This window comes from Podarcis pityusensis (genome assembly GCF_964106645.2).
Source record: "Podarcis pityusensis genome assembly, chromosome: 3".
In the NCBI taxonomy this organism is placed as follows: domain Eukaryota; kingdom Metazoa; phylum Chordata; class Lepidosauria; order Squamata; family Lacertidae; genus Podarcis; species Podarcis pityusensis.
In genome coordinates, this window is record NC_138026.1 from 114633244 (window position 1) to 114658361 (window position 25118).

The 25118-nt window shown below is 45.3% G+C and overlaps 1 protein-coding gene and 1 long non-coding RNA gene across 4 annotated transcripts in view; one reads left to right on the forward strand and one right to left on the reverse strand.

Annotated features, from left to right (window-relative positions):
• BCL11A (BCL11 transcription factor A) overlaps window positions 1–25118 on the reverse strand; it is a 251485-nt gene that overhangs the window by 153126 nt on the left and 73241 nt on the right. The window contains exon 1 of one of the 3 annotated variants that reach the window (XM_081000940.1): window positions 1717–2361. The exons of 1 other annotated variant lie outside the window; for it this stretch is intronic. In XM_081000940.1, the coding sequence (XP_080857066.1) occupies window positions 1717–1771 (55 nt within the window). In that variant the 5' untranslated portion in view covers window positions 1772–2361. Of the gene's footprint in view, window positions 1–1716; window positions 2362–25118 lie in introns of those variants that run through there. One more of the 3 variants, XM_081000938.1, reaches the window with a different exon arrangement.
• Window positions 169–15277, forward strand: LOC308474735. Its single transcript, XR_013984908.1, has 2 exons — window positions 169–1556; window positions 12897–15277. It is a non-coding gene; the product is annotated as an uncharacterized lncRNA (long non-coding RNA).

Below are 25118 nucleotides of genomic sequence, written 5' to 3' on the forward strand. Positions count from 1 at the left end.
CAACAAAACATCTCCCCTGCCTTCAAAAAAATAAAATTCAAATTTCTCTCTTTTGCAAACACTACTTGTACATTTCATCTCTTCCTCTCTTCTCTCCCCAGCCCCCACACCTCGCCAGCCCGCCTTCAACCAACCATCTCAAGTCCAGACCAGACTTCCCTTTTGTGTTTGCTAGCAAGCACGGCTCAAGCTTTTGTGCACCGCTTGGCTGGGAGAAAGGAAGCCTGTGCGTTGCAAAAAAAACAACACCACACCATTAAATAAATATCAGCATTTAAATAAAAAATAGGAGGGCGAAAAAACCCTTTTGGTACTGAGTTGTCTAAGACTGGGTTGGTTTTTAATTATTATTATTATTACTATTTGGTAATCATTTTCCCATTGTGATCAGAGACAACAGGATCTAGCCTTCTGGGTTTTTTAAACAGAAAATCTATATAGCTTGCATTTGTGCGCCTCTCTCTCTCTCTCTGCGTATACGTTGTATTCATTTCCCCCCTTTTCCAAAGCCGTTTCTTCTCCTGCTCTGTTTTCCTGGCAGCGACTCCGCAGCACACGAGGCGCTTGTAAACATTCAGACACGAGATTTTTCCCAATCAAAATCCACTTCCACTTTTTTTTTCTTTTTTTCTTGAAAATCTTCCAAAAAATAGTACGAGGAAGGGAGAGGAAGGGAATTCCTCTCTCTCACACACACGCACACGCTGCGATCTTTCTCGCCTTCTTCGCTCCATGCATGCAGAAACCCAAGTTTCTGCAAAGCAGGAGTTTGGGTGCTGAGGAGGGAAGGGGGAGGGAGGGGGTGAAAAAAGACTGTTGGTAAGAGCTTGGGGGGGCGGTGTTGTGGAGGAAGGAGAGCTTAATCGTGGCGGTAGAAGCAGAGAAAAGCAGCCGATCTCCGGCCCAAAACAGACACCACGTCTGCCCTCTTCGTTGCCCTTTCGCTGTGCGGAGCTTGGCGGTGGGGGGAGAGAGAAAGAGAGAAAGGAGCGGGACACGCAGCGAAGGGTGGGGGTGGGCGATCTCCCACCACCCCAGATCTCGCCAGTGGAGACAAAAGAAGCAGCGAGAAGGTCCCCCTTTTGCACCTTTTAGTGTCTACAAAAAAGGAGGCTCCACTGAGAGAGCAAAGCGGATTTGAAAAAAGGGGGAATGTCTCCTTATATGATAAGGCGCCCCAAGAGTTCCTAATCTCGATCTCTTTGCCCGTGTGAAATGAGAGCATCGACTCCCGATTCAAACCGTACACATCTCTTTTTCTCACTTTTTCCTCCTCCTTTTTCAAAAGCTCGCCTCCCCCCACCCCACCTCGCAAGCACACAAAAATGTGTCTTTGCTCGCTTGCTTTAAGTTGCAATTCATTTGTAAGCTGCAGGCGCGCGCGCACGCACACACACACACACTCGCGCTCTCTTCCGGCAAAATATAGCCGAATCAACTGGAGAAAGAAAGAAGAAAATAAACGGAACTTTGAGAGACAGCGTGCTTGCCAACATGAGCTTATTTGAAAAGTAATCTAGGTGGTAGCGATAAAAAGAGGGGGGCTGAGTTTTAAGGTGAGTTGCTTTTTGTGTTCCTTGCAAAACTAAAAAAAAATGCATGCACAAAAGGTTGGAATTTGCAAAATGCAAACCAAATGTAATTATTTTATATATATTCTATATCTTGCAAGGGAGGGGGAGGTAGAAAGGAAGGAGGCGAGAAGGTTTTACTTACGTGAAAATTCCCGTTTGCTTAAGTGCTGGGGTTTCCCTTGCTTGCGGCGAGACATCGTGGTGTTGGTGGCTCGGGCGGGCGCGCGCGGAGCTCTCTCGCTCGGATCACATCGGGAAGCGCCGGGTGAGCAAGGAAAGAGACTCCAGAGAAAATATCTTCATCAATGTCTTTTGACATCCAAAATAAATTAGAAATAATACAAAGATGGCGCGGGGAAGATGAATTGTGGGATAGCAGTCATGGCTTTGCTTTTTTTTCTTTTGCTTTTTTTTCCTTTCTGTGCAAGAGGGAGAGAGGGAGAAAAAAAAGGAGAGAGAGAAAGGAGAGAGAGAGAAAGAGAGATGAAAAAAATGGCAAAAAGCCCCCCTGAGCTGCAAGTTCAAGTGCGGACGTGACGTCCCTACGAACTTGAACGTCAAGCGACTGGATGGACACAGACATAGAAAACATGGGCAGGGCGAAACTGGAGGGAAGGGGAGGAGGGAAGGACTGCGCCACGCCAATGGACAGTCATCGGGGGCTGGACATGATCAAGCAAAAGAGTGAGGGGGGGAGCCCGGCGCAGGGCAAGCCAATGGCCAGGGAGGGGGGGGTTACCCTCCGAGGCATCAGGCACACGCGGCGGCGGCGGCGGCTGCTCCTCCGGAGGGAGGAGTGGTAGAAGACGGGGGGGTGGAGAGGCAGAGGGAAGGCGAGAGAGGCGTGCGTAAAGGCGCGCACCAGCCCAGGAGCAAGAGAGTGAGTGACCAAGAAGAAAAGGAGGCACGTTGGTTTCGGAAGAAAGGGAGGGGGGGCCTCTTTCCTTTCTTTCTTTTTTAAATTAAGCCAGGAGGGAAATTTAAAAGCTAGAAAGGGAGAGGGGCGGGGAAAGCGCGTAAAGAGAACAAACATCTCTTAAGTCAAAAGCCACGGCAAGCCGGTGTCCCCTTTTTAACATATTTTTCGCAGCGAGTTGCTGCTCGCTATTGACCGCGCAATTAAAAAGAAAAGGGCTTTTGGGGAAGTGGTGGCAATCGGGCGAAGTGCGTGCCTAGAATGTCAGAGTTGTCGCGCGGGTTGTCCCTGGGGAGTTCACACGGCAGAGCCGGTGTTTGTGGGCGCGCGCCTGCCTCGCTCCATCGGGCAGGTACACTGCTCCTAACCAGGGAGGCTCCTCCTGGCTTGTCAGGATTCGTATCCATAGACAGCGCTTCCTCCCTGGAATTGGTCTAAATCTAAGCAAGTGGCCGTGGCATGAATTAATGCGAAATGAAGTGCCCCACGGGAGAGATAAAAACTCCCTGGTCAGCAGGGAGTTCGAATCCTCGCCCTGCAACAGACAAAAGCGCGCACACTTTAAAATGTCCACTTGGGAGGGAGAGGCCGTGCGATAGTACATACTTTCCTGAGAGCTAGTTCTACTGAATTCAGTGGTGTTTACGTCTGAGTAGACACTGTAACCCAGTGAATACTTAAAAGCCTGAGAAGAAGCCCTACTGACAACAGCCGACTTTGCTTCGATGAAAAGATGCATAGGATCGTAATATCTTCCAGCCTTCTTGACTCCTCCATCCTAACTCACATCTGCCCCACTCCGCAGGCCAGTGACAGCCATCTTTAGCCCGGGTTTATGCATTGAAATCTTACTGAGAAAAACAGCAGCAGCAGCAATATCAGACAGGTTAGAACAGGTTGCAGAGTTAGAAGTTGACCTGTTGCAGCAGCAGCAGCACTGAGGGTTCATTCTTTTGGGAAGACAATAGGATTACTCTGAAGTAAGTGGGTTGCAGATCCTGATTGTAAATGAGGGAGCAACCCTGGGGCTGGTCTTTCAGTCCCTGACAATGCACTGTACAAATATATACTGTATAAGGAAGAGAAAATGTTTTAAGTGTTGTTGTTTTTTAAAAAGCAGGGTGTCTACTATACATATATATTTAAAAGAGGTAAAAGATTAGAAAAAATGGAGAAGGAATCACATTTGTGATTCTCCACTCACATTGCACTGAAGGGGGAAGACCTAATAAGTGAAGGGAAAGGGTGTAACGTTTTAAAGGTAAGAGGCAGACTAGATGAACCAGACAAGGGGGAGTTGAAATTGACGAAGGAGGGGGGAGTGCATCTGTCTCCCAGCGATTAAGCCCGTATTCAAAATGTAGAACGGTGAAAGGGAAGCACTCCTGAAGGTCAGCAAAGGACCCCCACTCCATCAAAATAAATATTTTTTTTTAAAGAAAACAACCCTTTATTTGGTGGGGAAAGGGAAGAACGAGATCCACAAGTATAGGAAAGGATAAAGTTTAGGGAAAGTTTTCTTCATGAAAAGTATATAAATTATAGGAGGAGAGGGGTTGGGTGAGAAGGAGGAAGAGAAAGGAAAGGTAAACTCTGGGAAGTGGACTTTGGAAGAAGGCGTTGTGATTCCCCCCCCCCCCCAATTATATTGTTTCAGGTTCAAAATGGGGCAGAGGGGGAGAACAGCAAGCAACCTTATTGAAGGACAGATACGAAGCAGAAGATGGGGGGGGGGCAGAAGAAAGGTGTTGCAGCTTTATGCGTTGCACGCACACCAAAAATGCATGGAAATTGCAAGGCTAAGGAATGGTGTTGCCGAACTATGGGCTTGGTGGGTCGGATCTAAGTAATGGATGCCAAAAAAGAAAAAAGCTGCGGGTCTGCAAGAATCAAAGGGCGAGAAGACTCCGCTCAGGGCTTGGGCAAGTCTTGCTGAACTAAGAAGAGGCATAAAACGGCGGCGGCGGCGCGTGTCACTGGCCAGGCAAAGCGCGTTTCGCAAGCGCCACCCAAAGCGCTACGTACCGACGGGCCACGATCCAGCCAAAGTTAAGCAGTTGAAAGCCTCCTTGGGAAAAACGTGCAGGCTGTGCCCGTTTGTGGAGAAAGAAACCCACTTGATTCAAGGGGATTTACTCACTAGTAAGGGCATTTGGGAGCTGCAGTCTTCGGCACGTGCTGCTGAACCAGGCCCATCAATGGGATTCAAAACTGCTTCAGGCTGCACACTGACTTAGGAACGTGCCCTAAGAATTCAGTTCCGTGGATGCTTGTCTCTCGAGACTTTGGCTGGATCGTGCCCATCATGCAGCCCCCAGCATGTGGAGGCCTAATCGTACTGAAGACCCATTGAGTTCAAGGGAGACTGGGAGCAGCTCCCGCCACCGCCCCTCTGTCTTCCAGGCACCGACTAACTTTCTTAACACGAGGTCACCCAGGAGCTGCTGCCTCATTCACACGTTAGGCTCTCGCTCATAGGCAAGCTCATTGCTCTGCCCGCACAAACACGCACGCATCCAGTTTCACACACTCTGCAGCACGATGGGTTCAAAGGCACAGCAAAAATGGCTCCTTCTCCGTCCTCCCCTCCGGTAACTTAATGCAAACTCTCTGTATCCCTGGCTCAGACTCACACGCAAAGGATTTGCACAAACTCCCATTCGAGGATGGCAGTTCGCTGACACGCGGGCAGACTGAACTGACACACGCACAAGTTGCTTCTGCTACACACCAGCACAAACGTAGGCTGTAAAGCTGTCTCTGCTTACTCGAGGGAAAGCCCCTTTGTACTCTGCATCTGAGACACCCGAGCTGCTACATCCAGAAGTGTTTTGTTTTCTCGCACAGCTTAATACTCAAGTGGCAAATTTTGCTAATTTAAAATGAGCTTAACTTCCAATAGTTTACAGTGCGATCCTAAGCGTGTCTACTCAGACCACTGAGTGGGACTTACACACAGGCAAGGAGGTATAGGATTGCAGCTGTGGTTAGGATCAGAGTAATGCTTGAGCTCACGACTCATACTTTTACACACACACACACACACAGAGAGAGAGAGAGAGGGGGGGGGGCTTCTCTCCTTTGCAAAAGGCTTTTTTAAATTCCCTCTCACACACACTTGCGCCTCCCAGAACCAGAATCTGATCGGGTTAAGACGAAGAGATGCAGCGAAGGGGGAAGAAATGGTTTGCCTTCCAACGCCGGCAGGACTCGAAGTCAGAGGAAGGAAAAATCGACGCTCTTTTAGAGAACGCTCTAAAAGAAGAGAGAAAAGCATCGGAAAGGACGGGGCTTCCAAGGAATCGATGTATCCCAGGGAAGGAAACAGAGCGACTTGCCGGGGCTGTAAGCGGAGGTTTTATCACGCCAAATTGTCAATAATGACGTTAAGCTGCAGTCGGGGGGGGGGGGTGCGGGCGGGGAGATGAAGGGGGCTGGAACCGTCTGGGACACCGAGTTGCGGATCCAATGTTGCGTATAAACTTCTAGTAATTTAGGGAAAGAGATGGAGACGGCTGTGGAATTTATATGTTGCAACTAGCACGCATGTGTTATATGTGAGATTTGATGATGACAGTCCGGTCCTATGCATCTATACTCTGAAGGATGCCCCAGTGTGTTCAGTGGGCTTACTCCCATGTAAGTGTGCATATGATGGCGGCTTCAGGCAGCCTGAGCCTCTGCATGTTTACAAGGAAGCAAGTCCCATTGAGTTAAATGGGCCTCACAAAGTGCGCATAGAGAGGAATGGATGCTGTAGTTCTGACCCAATGTTACTTGAGGTTTTTATTATTGTTGTTGTTGTCACCATCATCACCGGCGTTCCCACTTACATCAGTGGGGCATTCTTTGAGTGAACAAGGCGAATAAGGCTACGCTCCTAACCCGACCTAGTGAGCCCCATGAGATTCAATAGGTCTTACTTCTGAGGAGGCACGGTTAGGATTGCAACCTAGGGGGATCATCTACGCCCGTTAAAAAATCAGACAAACACCGATTTGTGGGGCGAGAAGAAACTCCCGGTGTAGATCTCTCTTGGACTGGAAGCAGACCAGCCGATGGTGACTTTACACCGCGGCTGCTTCCTTCCTTCCTTGCAGCGCGTCTGGCGGCAGCACAGCAACGGCTCCCCCCTAGAATCGACAGGCTGGATTCTCCCGGTGGCTGAGCTTGGGACGCAGGGGAGGGGGCCTTCCTTGGTTTACCTTCTCCAGCCCTGCAGCCCTTCTTGAGAACAGGAAGACCAGGGGGCGCACTTAAGCAACAAACTGGGTTTTTTAATAATAATAATAAAAAATAACTATATTTTCAAAGGGCACACAGCAAAGAGAAGCTGGTCAGCATCCCCAGAGGAGCCTTTTCCACCCCCTCCCCGCTTCTCCCGTCTCTTCCTCCTCACTCTTCTGCGCTTCTCAGGCGAGAAGTGTTGGGAGTGAAAAATGACATCCGCTTGGAATGGCTCCGTGTGCGCGCGCGCCCAGGCGCGCGCATAGATAAATTGTTAGATGGATGGATGAATCGATGGATAGATAAGATGACAGGAAGAAAAAGAAGCTGCAAAGCAGGCCATGAGAGGCAGTGATACAAGATGAAGAGATGCTGGAACAGAACATCAGCGTCAGAACCAAAACACACACACAGAGAGAGAGAGAGAGAGAGAGAGAGAGAGAGAGAGAGAGAATTAGACAGTATAAGGTGAAAAGGGCGGGATGTCTCGACCAAATGGGCAGGAAAGGTGTTGGGAACATGAGAGGACCCTGAAATTACAAACATATTATGGGACAGCGAAAGTGGTAAAGCGCAGAGTGGAACCCCAATTGCTCATTTTATCTAGTAGTCAGTGGGATTTGCTTCCAAGTAAAAGTTTCGCCTTAAGCTTATTGCTCATTCGGACAGTCCATTGACATTTTCAGGTGCGACTTCCTTCCAAAGTACCCTGCATTCTTGGCAAGGAAAATATGTTGGATTCTATAGGGCTTTACTCCGAAGAAAGAGTGCTCAGGATCTCCAGCCGAGAGCGAGCCACAAAACGAGGGGTTATGTACCAAGCTCTAAAAAATAATCAGTGCACAAATAATGCACAAGCCAATAGCATAGGAAATTTAAAGTGCTCCTTCGCACTTGTCGCTCTGAAGGCTGGAAATAAATGCTGAAAAATATCTGAAGCAACATCGTCTCTGGTTTTGTGGGTGGGTCAGATTTCCTTCTGGACAGTTAGCGAGTAAAGCGCGCGCGCGCGCTTTGTCTGCCCAAAGGAAGAGGGTTCTTGACCCTTGTCCAGCTGCTAAATCCGTTAGAAAGGAGACTTACAAGCCCGAGCCTATTGACGTTTATTCGGAAGTAAGCCTCGCGTTGTTCAGGAGGTTTGCCCTCGGGTAAGGATGCCATGGAGCGTAAACCGGGAGAGTCAGCAGCCCTCCAAAAGCAGCGGAGATTGCGCGTCATACCCCCTCCACTACCAGCCCCTTCCACGTGTAATCCACGCACCCAAACCCCGCTACAAGAAACGTGTCACACACACACACACACACAGAGAGAGAGAGAGAGAGAGAGAGGATCCATGAATTTTGCCCTCAGCCTAACACCATGCTTGCTTTCACGCAGAACTACAGGTTAGCATAACTTCAATATTCCTCCCTCCTCTGTTTTCCAGTGTTTTGCTTCGAGTTTTAAATCCAGGAAGAAACAGCAAAACGCGTTATTTTCCTGTTGTCGGAGGGGAAGGAGGAATTGGAACCCAAGGATTAAATGGCAAGCAAATGTTCTTTGCTAAAACAGCTGGGTTCCCTGGGGAGCAAAATTCAAGAGGTGATGGAGCGTGATCGCAGTCCAACGGAAAGAAAGGCGCTCGGGGTATGGAAGTTGGGATCTTATGAAGAGAGTGAGGCGCGCCCAGGAGACACTTTCTAGTTTGGGACAGGAGACACCCCGCCCCCCCAAAAAAGTTATACGTAGCCACGCCCTGGGGAGATGTGCGCAAGCGCAAGGAAACTTCCTCGGAAATTAACACCCAAAAGAATCCATTCGTAGGAACCCTTTGCAGTCAGAAGGGTCTATCGATAGATAAAACTGCTTGTGAATGAACCGAGAGCGAGGCGTATACATTGTATGTGGGCACATAACAGGTTATTTGTAAGCGTGTGTGTGTGTGTGTGTGTGTGTGTACACTGTATATACGCGTATACAGACGTTCCTAAGTTATGTGGTCAGTGATGTGTATGTGCGTGTGGGTATCATGGGAGCAAGTTCCCCTGAATTCTGTGGCTGTTACTTCTGAGTAAACATGCATCGGATCTGACTGAAGGTTAAAAAGTTCTGCTGTATACAGTATTCCTTTACAATATCTGCACACAACAGACGTGCTGTGGGTAGATGGGTGCGCGTAGTTTTTTAAAAAGCATGCACAGCGTGTGTTCAAGATGGCAGGAGGGAGGAAAGCGGAAAGTTAAAGAGGGACCAGTCTGAATTCCAGAGCTCGTCGCACACCTTTCCTTCCAGGGCGTGTACAAAGCAGTGTGTGATGTATATTATACAGTGTCAAGTGTGCAGCCAAAGTTAAGCACTCTTAAATCCCAATGTTTTCAGTGGGAAGACTTGAAAAATTGTGCTCAACTCGCCCACTGAAGCTAATGGGCCTGATACCCCATCCTATGCTTGTTGCTTACCAGAAGCAAGCCCCACTGAGGCTCTGTGGGGTAAGTTGTCTAGGACTACAACATCTGTCTTCCTGTCTAACTATCCTGCCTGCCTTGAATAAGAGAAGTGGAAATTACCCTTCCCTGGTATTCTAGATTTGTACAGAATACATATCCTCAAGGAAAGCATTTAGATAATTCTGTCTCTCTCAAGAGGTGGCTGGGCCAGTGTCTTCCTCGCCCGTGTGAACCTGGTGCCCAATTCTCCCGAGTTAGAATACACGGCCGGTTGAACCTTCCCTTTAAATGCCAGTCTTCACCAGCAACCCCCTGCATGTGTGGCTACATTTCAAGGGCTGCCTTGATGTTCTTTGCGTCTCCCACAAAAAGGGCAGGCGCGTGGGTGAAAAAAGCCTGAACAATGATCACTTGCAAGCAGATCGGCCTGCCTGTTCCTCTATACTGTACATTTTCTTTAAAAGAAAGGGGAGGGGAACAATTTTTCTCTGGAGCTTTCGGTGCTGGGGCGGGGCGAAGCGAGGATAAGGATGCTGCTCTATTAAAAGACATATGCCAAGCCTCCTCTAAAAGGCAACATTTGTTGCCGGGCCTGGCCGGCTCCGATCCGCCTCCCACAGCTGGCTCCAGGACCCGGATCTCTTACTCACGCTTACCCCGGAGTAAGCCCCCTGGAACTCAAAGGGACTTACTTCCGAATAAACAAAGTGAGCTGCATAGATTCTAGTTTCCTGGAGCGGCGGCGCTGTTGCTGGATGGTGGCGAAGACAAAAGAGCCGGTGATTTTACACAGCGTGCCTCTATATATATATCACCACAGAGAAATCAGGGGGTCGTCAGTGTGGTGCCCTCCAGGCTCGGGGGGGGGGAGGGGTTCCACTTCCACCATCCCTGAGCACTGGCTTTGCTTTCTGGGGCTTAAGGGAGTAGCAGCCCATAACCCCTGGAGAGCACCACGCACAGGTGCCAACTCTGGGTGCCTAAGCCGAGCACACACAACAAGGGGTCGGGCACCCACAAATGTCGGTGCCAGGGCCATGCACGCTACATGGCACCCACTGCCCCGGGCATCCACGGTCGCGGGGCCAAGCTGGCACTCCTGACACCACGTTAGCTCCCCCTGGTGTGGTTGTTTAGCTTCGCACAACTGCGAAGTTGTTGTTCAGCTTCGCACAACTCCCTTCTACACCAAGGCTTCTGTGGCCCTCCAGATCTTGCTGTACTCCTGCTCCCATCAGCCCCAGACAGCAGGTCAGTCGCCAGAGATGATGGGAGCTGGAGAACATCTGGAGGGCCACAGGTTCCCCACCTCTGGGCCTGCGCGGATTCTGTTACAGATCCTTTACTTCCGTCCCTCCCCACAACAGTCTCCTGGACACCCTGGGGCTTTCGTCCTGCTTAGATCTGAGGTGTGGCTATACCCTTAGTAAAAACCTTTCTTCTCTCGCCTACATTTTTAAAAATAGAGGTTCTTTTTCTGAAACCGGCTAACCTGACGGGGGGTGGGGATTGACTCAAAACTACACACACACACACACACAGAGAGAGAGAGAGAGAGAGAGAGAGAGAGAGAGAGAGAGACCCCTCTATATAGAAAGACAGAAGACGTGTTCACACGCTGCACTGAACACAGATACAATGGGTTTGGTGTTTGTGCGACGGAGTGTACACTTGATTTGAACAGTTCACCTGCAGATTCCTGGAAAGATAACATGTGAATACTGCCTGTACTGTTCACTCCATGAAGGTGGCATATGAATAACCGTGCACATGTGCACCTCAACCATTTGTGTACAGAGATTGTGTTCCTTCAATGTAACGTGCAAACACCTTTGGTCAGACAGACAGGGGTGTGCGTGCAAGTTGTTCCTATTAGTTTTTAATGACACAAAGTTATATACACAAACACACCAGGTACTCCCAGCTAGGACCTCGACTTTAAAGCGGACAAACTCTGGTTGAGTCTTCTTGCCACGATCCAGCCGAAGTGTAGCACGTTAAGGCTGCAATCCTAACCCTACCTTGCACGAGAGTAAGCGCCATTGGAACACAACAGGCCTCAGTTTGAGGTATTCAGACAGCAATCCTGTGCGCACTTATATATGGGGCTTAAGCACCGTTGGTCACCGCAGGGCTCACTTTCAGGTCATTACTGTACAAACAGCCTTGGTCTGCGCGTCTGGTTGATCGAACTCACTACATTCTGTGGGGTCTTATTTTATCTTTATCCCAGGGAAGGTCTGAGCTTTCAAAAATGTCTAAGGCTGGAATCTTTTGCGGGCTTCCTTTGGTGAGTTCAGCGGGACTTACTCTCAACATAGCAACCTAAGCGCGTGGCAAGAAGCGGTCGTATTTATCCATATCAGACTATTGGTCAGTATAGTCTACACTGACTTGGCAGCGCTTTATCCAAAGTTTCAGAATGAACTCTCCGCCTTACCTGGAGATGCCGGGGGTTGGACCTGGGACCATCTGCGTCCAATGCAAATTCTCTGCCGCTGAGCTACGACCCTTCCCGGTATCTCTTAAGCGGGCCGGGGCTGCAAACGTGCTCCCTACAATGATCGCTTTGCATATAATGGATTCTACGTTCATCATTGCTATTTTTTTTGAACTCACGTTTCTCCATGCACACGGCGCCTTAAACGTCAGTATTTAGAAAGTGGAAATAAATATATATATGGCAGATGCATGGAGTTAAACAACAAAAAACCGGGACAGGGCTGAGAGCGAACCTGTATCATGCAGGATTTCCCAATCATTTCACTAAGAAGCACTTCCAGCGTGGCCTCCGGACCTAACCTTTCGGAGGCGGGTTGCAGAGTTTGCAGAGAGAGAATTGCTTTGTTTGATGGTGAGAAGTGCTTTCAGCTCCGGGTCTTAGGACGAGAAAACAAGCAGCTTCCAACTCGCCTCCCGAGCTGGGGGTTGCACAGTCGTTTCTGGGGGGCTCCCGCAGCAAACGGCGTTGAAGTGCTGCGGTGGGGCGAGGCTTGGATGCACTTCAAATAATTCAGGACTGGTCCATGGAGACATGCGTGGTCAATGCCACTTGGCCGCTCTTCACTAATTACTCAGCCTTTGGTAGTGGTTCACACGTGCCAGTTTTGTCACTCGATCATCAAGCCAGTGCCTTGCACGTGTGAAGGAGACATTAAATCAAACATGATGGCAAAGCATGCACATCACGCACACTCCAAAATTTCAATGGGCTCTGTTTACAATTCCCAAATTAGCATTTCGTATTTCTGTGGTTTTTTTTACTCTTGTTGGTTTTTATGTCTTACTAGTACGTAATAGTGCTTTTATGTTCTGTATTAGGTTTTATATTGTTTCTGAACTCCATTTTTAAGCTGGTTTATTGTTCAGCTGTGTCCTACTCTGTGTTTTCATATTTTATTGTTAAGTGGACTTGGGTTTGTGGTTGGTTTATTTTTTGGAGATTGCAAACTGCTTTGAGAGGAAAAAAGAGATATATAAATGTTTAAATAAACAAAATATAGGATGCTGCCTGAAATCACAATAGACTATTTGTTCATCTAATCCAGCTGTTCTCAAACTTTTTTGTGTGTAGGTGGGTCACTTGAAAATTACGGGGAGGGGGGTGTTGCAACATACCACTTAATAAACCTTTTTTCTACAAATCAAAGCACATACATTACTCATAATTTAATAACTGCAGTTTTCCCTTCCTAATTCAATGGATGTTTTGAGATTCAGCATTCAACTTGTTTCTATATTTGGACTTGACAGGTGGCAAGTAATGAACATACCACATTACAGATAAAGGCCCTGGTCCAAACAGTCTTGATCTCCAACAGAAAAAAATATAATTGATTGCAAGGTAAAGTATGGATAGATATTCTGAACTGTTAAAAAACTTTTCTACAGCCGAATGGAGCTTGCAGACCACCAGCGGTCCATGGACTGCAGTTTGAGAACATCTAACTGGTAGCATCACTCTGGGGCAGAAAGAGGCATTATCAGCATCTGCTACCCAATTCCTTTTAACCAGAGATGCCAGGAGTTGAACCTCAGACCTTCTGCATGCAAAGCTGAACTTTGGTCCCTCCTTATTCAACAGTGAAGAGTCAGGTCCCAGTGTATCCATCCATCACATTATTAATGTGAGCATCGATACTGTAAGCTCATCACCAGCTTTGGATTCTGGGCACAGTGGAAGGTAGAGCACATCTTATGTCACTTTCCACATCCAGTCTGTTGTATTGCTTGGTTTTAGCCTATAGAGCAGATCCACCAGACAAACTGAAGGACAGTGAGATACAAATCTTCACTGAACCTATTCCAATGTTCTCAAGTCTACTAAAAATCCCAGTTGATCTACTAAAGTAAATGCTGGTGAGATTGTCTTAAAATACCATCAAATGAGACAAATCAACTTATATTTGCCCTTATATAGAACCATAGAATTGTAGAGTGGAAGTGATTCCAAGGAACATCTAGTCTACCCCCCCACTTGCAATGCACGAATCTCAACAAGGGTACACATGACAGATGGCCATCCAACCTCTGCTTAAAAACCTCCAAGGAAGGAGAAGCACCTGCCAAACAGCTCTTACTGTCAGAAAGGTTTCCCTGATGTTTAGTCAGAATCTCCTTTCTTGTAATTGGAATCTGTGGGTTCAGGTCCTAACCTCTTGAGCAGGAGAAAACAAGCTTGCTCCATCCTCCATGTGAAAGCTGTTTAGATATTTGAAGATGGCTATCATCTCTCCTCCCAGTCTCCTCTTTACCAGGCTAAACATACCCAACTCCCCTCAACCGTTCCTCATAAGGCTTGCTTTCCAAACCCTTGATAATCTTGGTTGTCCTCCTTTGCACATGTTCCAGCTTGTCAATATCCTTCTTAAATTGTGGTACCCAGAACTGGACACTCCAGGTGTACTCCAGGTCCGGTCTGATCAAAGAAGAGTAGAGTGGGAATAGTACTTCCCTACATCAGGACACTATACTTCTTTTAGTGTAGCACTCCTCCCATAAAGCAAAAATATAAACATCTGCTTTCATTAATGAAATACTGGACACTGAGTGTGTTGAGAGTATACACTCAATGGCTTTGAGGGACAAGGTCAAATTCTCTGAAGGGTTTCCAAATTACAATAACGTTGCTACAATCCACACACACCTACTAGCTGCCAAACCCCATAGTGCTGATGCCAAGAGGTTCATAAGTGCAAATGTGCTCAAAAGTAAAAGCAAGGCCTGACTATCTGTGCTAGGGTTGCCATATTTCAAAAGTTTTTAAACCTATATTTTAGGAAAATCGCCAAAAAAAAATCAACACTTCTGATATGGGCTGCTATATGCCTGGGTTTTCCTGGACATCTTAGCCGCTTTTTAAAAATTCCGCCCGGATGGCATTTTTGATAGACAAGTATCGACTATGTCCGGGAAATTCTGGACATACGGCAGCCCTAATCTGTGCAAACAGAAAACTTCTATCTTTACATCCATTATAATAAGCCAACATTGGCTGAGTGTTACCACAGACTGGTTGCAGAAGAAACACAAGATGCAAAACAGGCCTTAGGTGAAAAAAAATAGATTAGTAATTTGAGGGTATTTACAAGGATGTGATGAAGCAAAGATGAAATAGATGAGGTTCTGGCTAAAAAAGATACGTATGAGTATATCTGATATGTAATAGCAACAGTGCATGGTATGTTCAAAGTTCTCAGAATTAATGACAATGTACAGTACAACTAAGCATGTGACTTATTAACCACACCATGCACAACCAACTGCTGTGTATATAGAACACTGCACTGCTTGTGAAATAATGCTGCACCTGTGATAACATGCAGTTCAAGTAATCATCTGTGTATGATCTTCTCGCCTTTTGAACATAACACTACATATTTTTTATTCTCAATTTTGTACATATCTTCTACATATTTATGTGAAATGCACACCCACCCAACATATTCATATGCTCCCCGTCAGGGGCGGCAGCGGCGGGGGATATCCCCTGATTGAGAAACACTGAGCCTAGAAGCTTGATGTGCAAAGAAACTCTTTGCAGCATAACAGCATCAGCTTTGGGGTGAAACCTGATGTTTCAGAATAGCATGGCATGATAGTGAAGTTTATTAAACATTTTTAGATCCTCTTAATGGGTTGTATTTAACTTTCTCTGGCCACGTCTGATATACTCTCTACTATACCAGGGATAATGAACGTTTTTTAGGTTGAGGGCTTTCCTGGCACTGCAAAAAAATAAAAACCTATTGAAATTAATGAACATAAGTTAGCTGTGACCATTAATTTCCAATGGTCTACTCAGAGTAAGAGTTAGTTAATAAAATCTAATGTGTGAAGCAGGACCAGTGAGGTGTGTGTCCTGGAAATAGTCCTGAGGGCCAGGTGCAGAGGTTTGGAGGGCCACATTTGGCCCACAGGCTAATCTTGTGCCCTCCCCCACACGGCTGATCGAACCACTGCTGGTGCTCAACTGTGTGCTGAACAGTTTTGTGCCTCATTGCTACTGCAGGATCTGGAGGGGCAGGCTTTCCTTACCCCCTCAGCATTGTGAAATAACAAGCCATACATGCCAAAATCCCCTGTTCTATCCTAAGGTTAAAGGGACAGGTGTCTCCTCCTCTGTGGCTGCTAGTCACTCTAGGCAACAGTGTGCATGCGGCCCCATAAACATGAGCTGTGTGGGCCATGCCCTGAATTTCCAACATAACTGCACTTTCTTGCTATTCATAGCACACATAGGGGGAATGAAGGAGGACATTGGGAACTTGAGTGTCAGGGTAAATTATGAGATGCAGATAGCGCTCTGCTGAGGAAGCGACCTGCGCCACACAAGGTCTGCCCAAATGAGCTATTCATTCCTAGGCATTCATCAAGAGCCTCTGTACCCAACAATGCAGGCTCAGGACCCTCGCCGGATCGGTCTTTCACAGAGATATACAGAGCCCTCAACCCAGGAAACAGCAGGTAAGAAAACAGAGAGAAGATAAACTGTGGGCTGCAGTTTCAATAGGCCTCACAGCCTGACACTCCTTACAGAGGGAGGGAGCCTTGGAGGTAATCGGGTTCACCCTCCAATGAGAGTATGCTCCCTGCATCATATGTAATTGGTTCCAGTGTCAAACTGTTCTTAGTGTTAACAAGCTTCTCCTAACGTTCAACCAAAATCTACCAACTTTCCTGAAACTTACTTTCATTAGATTAGCCTTTGCTCCTCTGCACAGCAGAGAATAAATCTGAGTGTGATCCACTCAATAGCCCACCAGTGGCTCAAGAAATCTCTTTGAACGACCTGCCTAGAAATGCAGAAGTAGAAGGGTTATTAAGACACCCAATGGGCCACACATTGCTTTGTCAACAAATTAAGAGGGATGAATGACAGTGGTGGCGGTGGGGGGGGTGTATGAGTAGCTCCATGCACACTTCCAGGTTTTGGAAAACTTGCATATTTCCCCAGTGGAGAGATGATGAGCCTGACTTCATACTACAAGGTGCCCTATTTGGGGGGAAATGTCTAAGTTCCTCCTTCAGAGAATATCTGGAATTGAGCAGGGGTGGGGAATCTCAGGCCAAAGGGCGAAATGTGGCTCTCCTGTCCTCTCTGAGTTTCTGAACTCTCCCTAGGCCACACCACATCTCCCCATTTCACTGCCCCTTGCTTCACACCCCATTTTTTTACCCAATTGGAAGGTGTCATTGAACTTGATTCTGCCTCTTGCTTATCAGGATGGAGAATGGTATGTGCGGAAACTAGCCAACTATACAATGGTAAAAATTAAATTTTGTTGCATCACCCATTCTTGCCTCTGGTCCCATCAACCATTGGCAGGTGATCCTCAAATGTTGCCAAGGCTCTTGAGTAAGACTACAGAGGTTGCCTTTACACTTCTCCGCACTCATTCTGCCTTTCTGTAATGTTCAGAACAGTCTAGGGATCATGCCTAAAGGTAACAAGAAAATACACTACAGTAGTATTGCCATATTTCAAAAAGTGAAAAACCAGACAGATTTCTGCCCAGACACTGATTGCCAGCTACCGGTACGTCCGGGAAATTCCAGACATATGGCAACCCTTCCAGTGACACCTTCTTCTGCTCATCTGCCACCCCACCCCACCCCAATTCTCTCATGGCCCCCATGCTCTTAAAGCAATAGGAAGTATATGTGAGCAACATGCCTGCCTCACAAATAAGAGGTTGGCAGTAAAAGATCCTCAGTTCAAGTCAAGGGTACAACTTCCAGGCAGTCTCAAACACCAGCACCATGCAGTTAGAAACTGAGGGCCAGACTAAAAGTAGGGTGGCAAACACAAAGCTACCCTGCAGCTCTCTTGTGGCAAATGATTCCCCCTAGATCATGCTTAACCCTTACACCATGCCATTTTCCCCAGTTGGCCTGGCAAACACTTGTACATGAGCCAGAACAGGGAGGAAACGGCTCAGTGGGAGAATTTGAAGGGGGAAAGAGAAGAGAAGCTTCAAACATCCTTCCATCTGCCACTCCCCCCACCCATGCCAATCACATACTGCTATGGGGTGTTTGCTGTGGGAAGGTTCAGGGAGGCAGGAGAGGATATACAGTGGTGCCCCGCAAGACAAATGCCTCGCAAGACGAAAAACTCGCTAGACGAAAGAGTTTTCCGTTTTTTGAGTCGTTCCGCAAGACGAATTTCCCTATGGGCTTGCTTCGCAAGACGAAACGTCTTGCGAGTTCTTGCGAGTTTGTTTCTTTTTTCTTAAAGCCGCTAAGCCGTTAATAGCCGCTAATAGCCGCGCTTCGCAAGATGAAAAAACCGCAAGACAAAGAGACTCGCGGGACGGATTAATTTCGTCTTGCGAGGCAGCATTGTATTGTTTAACTATATCCTTTCCAACTTGTGTTAACAAGTTCTATAATTTAGCAGAGTAACATTCCCCTTTTAAACTTGTACAGTGGATAACGTTTGCCAGGTTTGTATAAGCCTCTAAAATAAGTTTCCTGGTAATTTCCCCTTTAGTCCCTCATAAAAAGAATAGACACGACACAGTCTTGTATAAAAATATATAAAATAGTTTACTCACATTCTGTTCACAAATGGATCCCAGAAGGCAGACTTAAGTTACAAAATATGTACACGTGGGATCTATCCCATAAGGAGATAGTCCTTGTCCTCTCTTGGCTGCCAAGAGAGTATCTTAGGCTAAGAAGATGTAGCTTCTTTGATGAATGGAGTCAGAGAGAGAGAGATGGCGGCCTCCGCTTAGGTATTTTGTTACCTGCACAGGTGAGGCCACGTCCACCACTGGTCACATGCAGAGGAAGTCTGACCCAGCCCAGGAGGAAACAGGAAGTTCCGACTGGCTGGTCCAGACATCCCCTTTTATGTCCACTCTAGGAATGTTGTACTTGCCTGCTCTGTGTTTCACATCCCACATTTGCAGCCCCATGTTCACGACCCAGCCCAGCCTGATACACTACTCAATGGTGAGGGAAGTATGCTGTACAAATGCCCAGAGGCACTCTTCCCTCCTGCTTCATTCTTAATTTCACATGTCACAACTTACTAAGTTCTGAGCAGACTTTGGGGCTGATCTTTCCCTGCTCTATGCAATGCTCTGATCATTGAACATTGTGCCCACAAAGCTTGCTGAGAACCAGGCGATTCTCTCCTCTCTCCCATATTCCTTCTTTCATATGCTTACAGACCTCTCTGTTCTCCCAGATGTGATGGAGGCTGCTTTTCTTTTGAGGCATACTCCTTCCATATGCATTTGCTGTATATTGCTGTAATGCTGGTGGCCAACAAAAGAGGTTTAAAGACTGTCTCAAGGCAAATCTTTAAAAATGTAGTATAAACACTGATCACTGGGAAACTCTGGCCTGCGAGCACTCCAGTTGGAGAACAGCCTTTACCAAAGGTGTCATGGGCTTTGAAGACACTCAAACTCAGGACGCAAGGGAGAAACATGCTAGGAGGAAGGCACGCTTGGCAAATCCACACCGTGATCAACTCCCGCCTGGAAACCAATGTCCCCACTGTGGAAGGACGTGTGGATCCAGAACTGGCCTCCACAGTCATTTACGGACTCATTGTTAAAACCGTGTTTATGGAAGACAATCTTACTCAAAGAGAATAGAAGAAAGAGATGTATTGCTGCAAGATGGGAGAAACTGAGCAGCTGAAGGTTTATGGATCCAGAAGTACTGCTGGGGACTCCCTAATTCAGGTGTGGGGAAAACTTTTTCAGTCTTCAGAGCCACATTCCCTTCTGGGCCATATACTACTTGTGGGCAGAGCAATCAATGTTTCTACACATACTCATACACCTCTCTCTATCCTCCAACTAGGACACGTTCCAGCCAGGAAAACACACTCATAAGAACATAAAAAGAGCCTGCTGTATCAAGCTAATGGCCCATCTAGTCCAGCATCCAGTTCTCACAGTGGCCTGTAGGAAACCACCAAGCTGGATTTGAGCACAAGACTGTAAAACAGAGCCAGCGAGGGATGTGGCCTGGGAAAAGTTCTAGTTAGACTTGGTGGGCATCATTTGGCCTCTGGGTCTGAGGTTCCCGGCCCCCTAAATAATGCTGGCAAAATTGCTAGGTAATCTTTTGTTAGGCAGATTTCTGGCTGGTTTGCTCTTGATAAGCTGAAGCTTCCCTAAATCTTCTAGAGGAGGGCATATCCTTCCCTCCTGCCCCTTCTCCCATCTATCTGAGAAACTGAACGAAGGACAGGCTGCAGTTTCAGAGAAAGACACAAAAGAGCTGAGTTTGGGTCTCTGAAAGCATTTTGAGAGCTGTGTCTCTGTGGAGATCTGATACAAGGGGGTGGGCTTGTTTGTCCATTGGGAGTGTGATCGGTCCAGTACAAATCCACTCCAAACACAGTTTGATTGTGTCAATGACATTTTGCAAGTAAACAGCAATCTGGAGGGCCCAAGACAGACAGAGAGGGAGGGAGCTCATCACACCACTACAAATAAAATGACCAGATATAAAGAAGGTTGGTTTTCCTGTCACTTTAATAGTTGTGCATTTTCCACTTCTGTGTGCTACACTGAACTTCCCTCTTCTGTATATATAAATTTATTGGTTTTACAAAATTTTTAAAACAATACAAACATATAAAAAGACATACAAACACGTATAGTTTCATGACCTTTTTTTCATAAACCTTCTTTCTCGGACTCCCCCATACCTCCCCTTTCTGCATCCCAATGTCCAAAATTTTCCAGCAACTTCTAAATAGTTCTGTCAAACATATGTCTTCTTAATCTTTCCTTCAGTCTAATCTTATATCGCTGTGGCCCTTTCTTTCTCAAAACCTCGACATTCTAACATTCATCAAGTTTATAATAGTCCTTAAGATAGATTTTAAATTTCTTCCATTCTTCTTCCGCCGTCTCCTTCCCCTGGTCGCGGATTCTGCCAGTCATCTCAGCCAGTGTCATATAGTCCATCACTTTCATCTGCCATTCTTCCAGAGTGGGTAAGTCTTGTGTCTTCCAATACTTTGCGATGAGTATTCTTGCTGCTGTCGTAGCATACATAAAAAAGATTCTATCTTTCTTTGACACCAATTGGCCGACAATGCCCAAGAGAAAGGCTTCTGGTTTCTTCGGGAAAGTACATTTAAGTATCTTTTTCATTTCATTATATATCATTTCCCAGAAAGCCTTAATCTTCGGGCACGTCCACCAAAGGTGATAGAAAGTACCTTCAGTTTCTTTACACTTCCAACACTTATTATCAGGCAAATGATAAATTTTTGCTAGCTTGACTGGGGTCATGTACCACCTATAGATCATTTTCATAATATTTTCCTTTAAGGCATTACATGCCGTAAATTTTATACCGGTGTTCCACAACCATTCCCAGTCAGCAAACATAATGTTATGACCAATGTCCTGTGCCCACTTAATCATAGCCGATTTAACTGTTTCATCTTGTGTATTCCATTTCAGCAGCAAATTATACATTCTTGATAAATTCTTGGTATTGGGTTCTAACAATTCAGTTTCTAATTTTGATTTCTCCACCTGGAAGCCAATTTTCCTATCTTGTTTGTAGACCTCCATTATTTGATAATAATGGAGCCAGTCTCGTACTTTAGGTTTCAATTTCTCATGACTCTGTAATTTCAATTTGTCTCCATCTTGTTCCAAGATTTCCCAATACTTTGGCCATTCGGCCTCCATATTGAGTTTCTTCAATGCCTTAGCCTCCAAGGGTGACAACCATCTAGGGGTTTTGTTTTCCAACAAGTCTTTATATCTTATCCAAACATTAAATAACGCTTTTCTGACAATGTGATTTTTAAAGGCCCTATGCACTTTGATTTTATCATACCATAGATATGCATGCCAACCACATGTATTATTGAAACCTTCTAAATCCAAGATATCTGTGTTCTCGAGGAGCATCCACTCTTTCAGCCAGCAAAACGCTGCTGCTTCATAATACAGTTTTAAGTCCGGCAGGGCAAATCCCCCTCTTTCTTTTGCATCTGTAAGTACTTTAAATTTTATTCTGGGCTTTTTGCCCTGCCAGACAAATTTCGCAATGTCTTTCTGCCACCTCTTGAAACAGTCCATCTTGTCAAGAATCTGCAAAGTTTGAAACAAAAATAACATTCTAGGCAATACATTCATCTTAATAACTGCAATTCGGCCTAACATTGACAATTTCAAATTTGACCATATTTCTAGATCTTTTTTAATTTCTGACCAACACTTTTCATAATTGTCTTTATACAAGTTCAAATTTTTAGATGTCAAATGAACCCCTAAGTATTTCACCTTCTTAACCACTGTCAAACCTGTCTCTTCTTGAAATTTCTCCTTCTCCATGACTGTTAGATTTTTTTCTAAGACTTTAGTCTTCTGTTTATTCAGTTTAAATCCGGCTACCTGGCCAAATTGTTGAATTATCTCCAACACCCTTTTCGTACTAGTGTCTGGCTCTTGTAAGGTCAATACTAAGTCATCTGCAAAGGCCCTTAACTTGTAATGTTTGGCTCCGACCTGTACACCTTTAACCTGCTGGTCATTTCTAATCATATTTAGCAACACCTCCAGAACAGAGATGAAAAGCAATGGGGAAATTGGGCACCCCTGTCGTGTTCCTTTTTCTATCTTAAGTTCCTCAGTTATCACATTATTTACAATCAGCTTAGCTTTTTGTTCAGAATATATCGCACCCATACCGTTCTCAAAACCTTGACCTACCCCCATCCCATGAAGATTCTTTTTCATAAAACTCCAAGAAATATTGTCAAAGGCTTTCTCCGCGTCCACAAAGATCAACACTGCTTTGGTGTTTAAGTTCACCTCTAGTAGTTCCAAAATGTCTATTATATTCCTTACATTGTCTGATAAATGCCTTTTTGGGAGAAAGCCTGCTTGGTCCTTGTGAATCTTCTCCATCAACACTCTTTTAAATCTTTTTGCCAAAATGTCTGCAAAAATTTTATAATCCACATTGAGTAATGATATTGGGCGGTAGTTCTTAAGTTGAGTCTTTTCAGTCTCTGTCTTTGGTATGAGTGTAATATAAGCTTCTTTCCACGACTCTGGTGCCTTTTCCCCCTCTAAAATCTCGTTACAGACTTCCTTTAACGGTTGAACCAACCACTCCTTCAAGGCTTTGTAATATCTGGAAGTCAGTCCATCTGGTCCTGGAGATTTGCCCAGTTGCATGTCCTGAATGGCACCCTCTATCTCTTGTTCTGTTATTCTCTGGTTTAAATCCACCTTACTTTGATGAGAGATTTTTTGTAATCCATATTTATTAAGGAATTCATCTATGTCCTTTTCATTTTGTGGCCCTTGAGAATATAATTTTTTAAAATAGCTCAAAAAACAGTTTCTAATCTCGTTAGGTTTAGATATATTCTTTCCATCCACTTCTAGGCTTGTAACTGTATTTAATTTCTGCCTTTTCTTCAATTGCCAAGCCATAAGTTTGCCACATTTATCTGCCGATTCAAATGTCTTTTGTTTCATTTGCTTTATCTTCCATTCAATCTCTTGATTCATCAATTCCATATATTGTGTTTGATATAACTTGATCTCTCTCAAAATCTCCTGGGACTTTGGTTTTGATCTTAATTTTTTCTCTCCTTCTTTTATCTTTTCCAAAATCTTTTCCTTCTTCTCATTCTGCTTTCTCTTTTTTATTGAATTTTGTTGAATCAGAAATCCTCGCATCACAGCTTTGCTTGCGTCCCAGATCACTCTTTTTTCCACATCGGCCTTTAAATTTATTTCAAAGTAGTCCTTTAAAGTTTTTTGGGCCTTCATGTGGATCTCCTCATCTCGAAACAGGGTGTCATTCATCCTCCATCTAAATTGACCAGTTGTTGTAAGTTTCATTTCCATCTTCACGGCGTTATGGTCGGAGCAAGTTTTTGGGCAGATTTCTACCTTCTTAATCTTTGGAGCCATCCCACTAGTAATCCAAATTTGATCAATTCTGGTCCAGGTCATCATTGCTTGAGAGAAAAAAGTTCCCTCTCTCTCAAGAGGGTTCCTCGTTCTCCATATGTCTATTAGGTCCATATTTTCAGTCATTTCAAAGAAGGTCTTCGGAAGTCTCCCTTCCTTGGAGATTGCCAGTCTTTGTGCCTTGTCCATATTTGTAGAGACCACACCATTCATATCTCCCATAATTATTACATTGTAATCCAAATAATCCATCAGAGTTTCATGAAGCTTCTTAAAGAATTCCGCCTTGCCTTCATTTGGTGCATAAACTCCAACTATTAAAAATTTTTCTCCTTGTACTTGTATTTCAACTGCCAGGTATCTTCCTTGTTCATCTTTAAACATCATTTTTGGGGTCCATTTCTCTTTTACATAAATCACAACTCCTCTTTTCTTGACTTTGTCCGATGAGATAAATTCTTGTCCTAATCTTTTATTTATAAGTAGTTTCCTGTGTACCCTGGTTACATGAGTTTCTTGTAAACAAATCAAATCCAATTGTTCTTTTTTCAAAATATGAAACACCTGTCGTCTCTTCAAAGGCATGTTCAGCCCATTGCAATTCCAACTGAGGAGTTGCAGGGCCATCTTATTGTTTCTCCGTTACTCCTCCTACTGCTCCAAGTTGTTGCTCTTCCTCTGATGGCGGTGGTTTAAGTCCAAACGATAGGTTCAAAATATCTAACGCTCTCCTTTGTTCTAGAATTGGATCCACCGTTCCCTTCTGTAAGTCCTCGTTATTTCTCTCCAGGAACTTCTCTTTGTCTTGGATAGTCTTTATTTTCACCTTCTTTCCCTTGTAGTTAAAGGACAGTCCTTGTGGAAACTCCCACCTAAAGAGGATGTTGTTCTTCTTCAGCAGGTAGACCAAATCCTTATAGAAGGTTCTCACCTCCAAGATATATTTAGGGATGTCTTTAAAGATTTGTATAGGTGAATTTTCAATTTCCAAGGCCTTTTGGTAATGTAGTTTTAATATTTTGTCTCTTTCTTCCGTGGATCTGAGAGTAATCAGACAATCCCTCGGGGTCTTTCTGTTCTGTCTCCTGCCCAATCTAAATGCTGTTATTATCTTAAATTCTTCCTCCTCCAAATCCTCCTGCCAAAAGTCAGCAAATGCTTGTGTAAGGAACTCCACGAGGCTGTCCCCTTCACTCTCGGGAATTGATCTTAATTTCAGGTTTCTCTCCTTTCTCTGTAATTCCATCAAAGACAGGGTCGCATCATGCTCATATACCTTCTTAGCAATCGGTTCTAACTTCTCCTGTGCCTCTCCAGCAATTTTTCTGGCGTCCTCTGCAATTTTACGTGTTGCCGAGTTTTCTTCAATCAGCTTATTTATAGATTCTGTATTGGATGTCACACTTTTCGTATACAAGTCCAATCTCGCTGTTAGTTCTGTTAGTTTTTGTGAGTTTTCTGTACTCTGCTTTGTCAAAGTCTCCAAAGATTGGTTTATCTTAAGTAATGCCTGTGTCACTGACTCCATGGAGGCAGCTGTCACTTT